The following is a 6,457-nucleotide window of genomic DNA, read 5'->3' on the forward strand; positions in this document are numbered from 1 at the left end:
AATTCCAGCCCCAAGCACCAGAAGTATTTGCTGAAGTTCGCACAGTCAGAACAGTGGGTTTATGATGCAGATTTGAAAAAAACAAGTTCTCTAATGAGCTTAGCTAATTAGGACTCTTGTTTTGTCTTCTAACATCAGAATAGTGTATCAGACACAAAACTCCCCACTAGTTTCTCTTGCCCCTGCACAGCCTGAATGTCTGTGTCTGCTGGTGTCCTCCCGCGCTGAGATGCAAACCCGTCCAGCTGGGGTACATCCTTGACAGAGATGGTCCCTCCGTGGGTGGGAGACTGACATAGGCTGAGACACGGGCATTTATTTAAGGCCATGTTGTGACAATTGCTGCTTTTCACACATAGATGAGGGTGTGGAAACAGATCCATGAGATGACCAGTAGGACTTGACTTGGGTCCTGCATGGATCAAAGGTAGAACAGGGAACAGTGCGTGGGGAACCTCTCCGCAGGGGAGCACGGAGTGACACATGGCTCCTCAGGGACGTGCCAGGTGTCATAGCCCAGACCGTCCTCACCTCCTGGCTGACACCACCGGGATCAGCTGCTACCCTTCAGAGAGATCAGTGGGGTCTCAGCAGGGTGGTCGAGATCAAGGTGAAAGAGGACAGACACGTGGGTCACCTGGCCAGCCGCTGGTACTTGCACAGCTACTTGTTAATTCACATGGGACATGGCTGAAGGATTGAGTTTAAAGACACTCAGACCCCAGTGCTGCCCAGCATGCAGCAGCCTGTGAAGGTCCAAGGACAAGTTGTGGATATCTGTCCTTGTCACATCCTTACGGGGCCTGTGAGGGGTGAGGAGGGACAGGCTCGGGAAGATGACTATTGCCCAACACCTGGAAAGAAGTACCACGGGGTTTGCAGAGTTTTCTGAAGCAAGGGAGAGCTTTCTTGAGCCAGAGCTGACTTCCCCATTTGCAGAAGAAAATTGCAAACGTGCAAATATGTAAATGAGGAACAAACAGCACATGGGCACAAAGAGACACTCAACCCAGAGAGGGTGACCCGGGTTCGTGCCACTATCTGCTGCTGGGGAAGATCCAGGCAGGCTCGAGGCAGGGGGGTGCCTTCTCAGGAGGCAGCAGTTTTGGGGGAAATGCTTGTTGTCCGTGGGGCTGGCAGAGCTGAGGCAGGCACATTGCCATCTGCAGCACCCAGCACTCTCATCGTAACCAGGCTTCGTGACTGGTGGTACAGTTTATTCACTCTCAAGGAAAACCACCATGTTCTGCAAATTCCGGTTAAAAACCCACAAGTTTACCATCAGTGAGCAACCCTGCATCCTTGGTGGTGGCTCCCAAATTGCTTTACCTGCATTAGTCAGTGACCGTCCCAGGAGGGAAGGGGGAGAGAAGAACGAGCAGATCTGCAGGATGGTCAGAGAGGCAAGTGCCTGCCCAGTGCCAGACTGGGAGCTGGCGCTACGGCCCAGAACAGGTGTGTACATCCTCGGGGTGGTAAAAGCAGCAGGGTAAAGTACACAAGGTGGTAGACCAAACCCCTGTAAATCCGAGACAAGAACACGTACAGTACTGATGATGCAGGAATTTGGTATGTCCAAACTGTAGGCAAGATTTGAAGAAATACTCTCTGAGCTGGGGACTGGTAATATTAAAACCCTGAAGGTGTCTCTTTAGGGACAGTGTTTGTCAGCAGCCTCACCAGCTACACAGCAAAGTATGGAGCTGCTGCTGCTGACACTCACACTTGATGAAGAAATAGTAGCGGGGGGAAGGCAGCCAGATCGGTTTGATGACATCTTGAATTCAAACTGATGGCACCATAGACAACAGCCAGAATTTTAAGAGAGATAGAGCGTGGTTAAAATCAACGATGTACCACAAAACATCACCCTTTAGGAGCAGTGACTCATCTTTCACGTCATTCATTGAGTGAAACAATGAGAGTTCTGGTAGCCTATGAAGTGAATGTGAGACCCTATGGTGCCCACAACTAAGAAAACAAATACAATTTGTACAAGTGTAAGAAGGAATATGTCAGAAAACAACAAGTAGAGGGTGACTCTGGAAATGGCACTAGTGAGACATTTTTAGCAGATATTGTTTCACTTCTGGAATTTATACATAAAAAAAAATGTAGGTAAGTTAGAAAGCATTGGGAACCACAGGGGAAAAAAACAGACTCAGAAAATCTGTTTGCTTATAGTAAAAGACTCAGAAGCTTGAGCCAGAGTAACACATGAATTTATCTAAGAACCCTCACACTGAAAAATCTTTTGAGATTAGAGATTAGTGATCTCAGATCTGCACTGCAGCACACAACGCTGGATGAAGACACAAGGCTAGCATGGTGTGGAAATGGTATCAAAGAGAAGACCAAGGGGACAAGGCAGGTGTCTGTGGCGGGAGCCAAGGCATGGAGCAGAGCTCCTGTGGTCACAGACAGCTGCAAATGAAAGGTGGGTTTTGGCTTAGCAATGGCACCACACCAATCAGCTCATTTTATGCTTTATATTTTTAGGTAAGGAGAAAAGCTACAGCAGGAAATTCTGCTTCGGATGTGCCCACTCAGCACCACGATGTCTGGAAAGGGTAAAGGTGGTGCTGAGGGTAGTGCTGATTCCTACATTTCATGCCACATAGACTCTGAGTTTCGCTACAACCTCTTCACTGTTTTCTACAGCATCATTTTCATTCTGGGCTTTGTTGCCAACTGCTATGTGCTCTGGATTTTCTGCCATGTTTACTGCAGCAAGAAACTCAATGAAATCAAGATATTCATGGTAAACCTGACAGTAGCTGACCTGCTCTTCTTGGTTACGATGCCAATGTGGATTGCTTACTATCACCACCATGGAGACTGGACCATGCCTGAGTTCCTCTGTAATGTGGCTGGCTGTTTATTTTTCGTTAACACCTACGCTTCTGTTGCCTTTCTGATGGTCATCACATACAACCGTTACCAAGCCGTGACTAATCCCATTAAAGCTGCTCGGCTTACCACCCAGAGAAGGGGTATCTACTTATCAGCAGCTATCTGGATCCTGATAGTGGGCAGCTCTTTGTATTACCTTTTTGACAATAATACTAATCAGGAGGAGATCAATTCGAAGAATTTCACACGGTGCTTTGAGCACTATGACACTTCTGGCAGTGTTTCAGCTGTTCTTGCCATTCACATCATCATCTGCATCCTCTTCTATATCATTTTCCTCTTTATACTAGGCTGGAACATCTTCATTATCAGGACCTTGTTCTCCAAATCAGTGCAGCCACGGAAGAATGCTCATGTCAAGCAAAGGGCGCTCTGGATGGTTTGCACGGTGCTGGCTGTGTTCATCATAAGCTTTGTACCTCATCACATAGTGCACCTGCCCTGGACCCTCACTGTTCTGGAGCAGTGGAAGAAGGAAAACTGTCAGTTGCGCCAACAACTCAATGATGCTCACCAGGTGACTTTGTGCCTCTTGAGTACAAACTGTGTGTTAGACCCAATCATCTACTGCTTCCTCACCAAGAAGTTCCAGAAGCATCTTTCAGAAAACCTGAAAAGCATGAAAGGGAGTCGCAAGTGCTCCAGGCAAACCACGGACACAGTGATTGAGGCCACCATTCACCATGAGGATGCCATCAGGATCTAGGTCAGCTCTGTTCTGATTGCAGACTGAGATGTGTGAATTAGTCACTCATCTTTTCTCAACAAGAGGTGCTGAGGGACACAACAGAGGACCAGGATTTTACATTTCCTTTTTTCCCCACTAGAAAAAAGAATGGATGGCCATTTCTTGCCCACAGAAGCTGTGGATGCCCCATCCCTGGAGGGGTTCAAGGCCAGGCTGGATCAGGCTTTGAGCAACCTGGGCTAGTGGGAGGTGTCCCTGCCCATGGCAGGGGAGTTGGAACTCGATGATCTCTAAGGTCCCTTCCAACCCAAACCATTCTGTGATTCTATGATTCTTCTATCACATGCAACTGGCAGAACTGGAGCCTGTAATCTGTTAGAAAAACACCTTCTGTCTGGGCTGATGTTCTCACAGGCACTGAGAATAGCTCAGATTATCTGCTTTTACATGAAAGCAATGTGTCATTGAGTCTCTGCAGTGAGCAGCTAGAAGCTAAGTGCACTGAAGTTGTGTCGGCCTAGATAGCACCATTCCTGGTCCTCTGCCTGCCCAGCTCCCATGAAGAATCCAGTCTCAGAGCTGTAAGAGACTTCTAAAACACCTGGAAGAACAGACTGAGTTGCTAGCATCATCAAGTGAATTTTGAAGAAGCTTGCATGGTTCTGTGAAGAGAGTCTGGGTTAAGAAGCTCTTGAGTGGCTAGAAGGGATGTGGTCCAAGAGTTCCTCAAATGCCATCAAAGAAGAGATCTGCGCCTCTGATCCCTTCTTACACACTCACATAGTCTGCTGGGGTCTTGACAGATGTCTGGGAGTAGCTGTTACAAATTTTGCCTTTGCTCCCAGCTCTTGAATCAGTAACTGGACTAGTAGGTAAGAAGAGGAAGAGCAGTTGGCACTGCCTCAGCCCTCATCCCCAGATCAGCATTGTGTTCGAAGGGGCTATTGTCTGCGTGGCTTCTTGTATGATAGCAGAACCGGCAAACCAGTAGCCTCTTGCACTCAGTTTAGTAATTTTTGGCTGACTGCATGTGTCTATGGAAATCCAAGCTCACTTTGGAGACTCCAGATATCAGAAGGTTATTGTCAGCATGGGCATTACAATAATAAGAAAAAAAAAGTTCAAAACACTTCAGTATCTTTTTTCTTATTTATTTAAACAAGGGCTGTAGCAAGCAATTGTACATTATTCCTTCCCCTAGCCTTTCTATTTCTGCTACGAAGAAATGAAGCTGACTAGTTCTTGGTATCCTACAAGTGAAGCATTAGGTCAGGTCATGGCCATTTTCTGAGTAAATCAGTTTTGCAAAGTGATACCGTATGCTCGACAGACACTCCAGCAAGACTGAGACTCCTCACTCAGGGCTGGCTGCAGTCAGCTGGGGCCCAGGGCAAAGTGATTTTCCAGGGGTGCTGAGTTCTGTTACCAGTCACAAGACACTTGAGGTTCCTTTTCTGACCCAAGTTGCTCAATCCAGCACAGGAAATTGGGCAGGGGAGGGAAGGGAATGAACTTGTTTTCACAACAGTTTTTGGTTCCCTAAACTACATGAGAGCCTGGCTGATGACAGGAACAGCGTGTCTATCTGACCTGTGACACCGATTATTCATATGCAAGGACAGCAGCCTTCCCACACCCACCAGAGAACGTGAAAGACAAGCTCACATCTTTCCAAAGATAGGACCAACGTTTATATCAGACTTTGCCTGTACTAAGTGGAGATACAGGTCCTTCAGGTGTATCTCCTGAAGATCCTCAGAAAGCTTTTATGCTTCCTTGTGTGAATGAGCAAAAGAACTAAGACATTTCTTTTGTTAATGCCATCTGCCAGGGCCAGCCATGCTCTCCATGCCCAGTGCCAGGCAGAGGAAAGAACCTGATCACAAAGTGAACACATTTCCCTCCTGGTCCTGGAATCTGCTCCAGTAATGGCCGCCCATAGAGAACACCTGCTGGCACCACTTAGCAGAGGGAGAATTCCTCAGCCATGTGCAAAGCTTTGCCCTGAATCTGCACTCGTCTGAGCCACAGAACAGGCAGCAATTTTTGTAATTTAAAAGCCTACATCCTTCTTCCTGGAGGAATCTGCCTCTGTATTTCTGCCCTCCCCAGATGGCACATTCTGGTGGAGGAGCTCTTGCAGCTGGGAGACAGGGTGGAGATTTCCCCTTGCCACCCCCTGCGACAGTGGAACTCTCTTATTTCACACTAAAAGCATGGAACAGGTGGAGTTTGGCAACCCTTAGAGGAAATGGAAAGGGATTTTATGTGGAGATTTGGTAAATGTGTGATCTTCTGTTGATTCCTGGAAAGCCTGCAACAGAGTTTACAGTTTAGGCTACTTACTGGGGGTAAATAACATGCTTTACTCCACAGAAAACAGCTGTAAGGCCAGTCTGGGCTCAGAGAAAAAATGTAAACTTGCATCTAAGGAAAAGGGCAAGTGGAGGAAAAAGCCCCTGGGTTGCTTCAGGAGGATATGTTGCAGTAATTAAGTCAGTATCTGTGTTTCTAAAAACCAGTCTGGGCTTCTGCTTCTGTTTCTGGAATTACTTTCTTGGTTTTACTCTGCTGTACTTTGCAATAAAATGGATGTTCAAAAACTCTCGAACAAAGCATGTTCCCCAAGTGTTTGCCCCTTTAACCTCTCCCAGCTCCCCATCTATCTGTATTTACACTCAGGGGAAAAGCCTCAGCACCACGCCCACACAGCTTCGGTTTGGTATTATTATTTTTTTAAATCACCAAGTGAACCCTTTGGACAGGCGAAATCAAAGGCTCAGCAAGTTTTGACCCGCTAAAAGAGAAGGGGACAGAAATACTGTCAGAGCAGAAGCAACTGCCGAACCACCCGCC

At 47.1% G+C, this 6,457-nt stretch overlaps 1 protein-coding gene across 1 annotated transcript; it reads left to right on the plus strand.

Annotated features, from left to right (window-relative positions):
• The first annotated feature begins 2,557 nt into the window (after nucleotides 1-2,557).
• Nucleotides 2,558-3,619, plus strand: PTAFR (platelet-activating factor receptor). Its single transcript, XM_010084316.1, has one exon. It carries the CDS (start codon nucleotides 2,558-2,560, stop codon nucleotides 3,617-3,619), a length of 1,062 nt encoding a protein of 353 aa, XP_010082618.1.
• The last annotated feature ends 2,838 nt before the right edge of the window (nucleotides 3,620-6,457 follow it).

This window comes from Pterocles gutturalis, unplaced genomic scaffold, assembly GCF_000699245.1.
Source record: "Pterocles gutturalis isolate BGI_N339 unplaced genomic scaffold, ASM69924v1 scaffold42605, whole genome shotgun sequence".
Classification (NCBI taxonomy): domain Eukaryota; kingdom Metazoa; phylum Chordata; class Aves; order Pterocliformes; family Pteroclidae; genus Pterocles; species Pterocles gutturalis.

Bases quoted from the DNA above. Each gene is read 5' to 3' on its own strand.
- PTAFR (XM_010084316.1), top strand. From the start codon at position 2,558: ATGTCTGGAAAGGGTAAAGGTGGTGCTGAGGGTAGTGCTGATTCCTAC.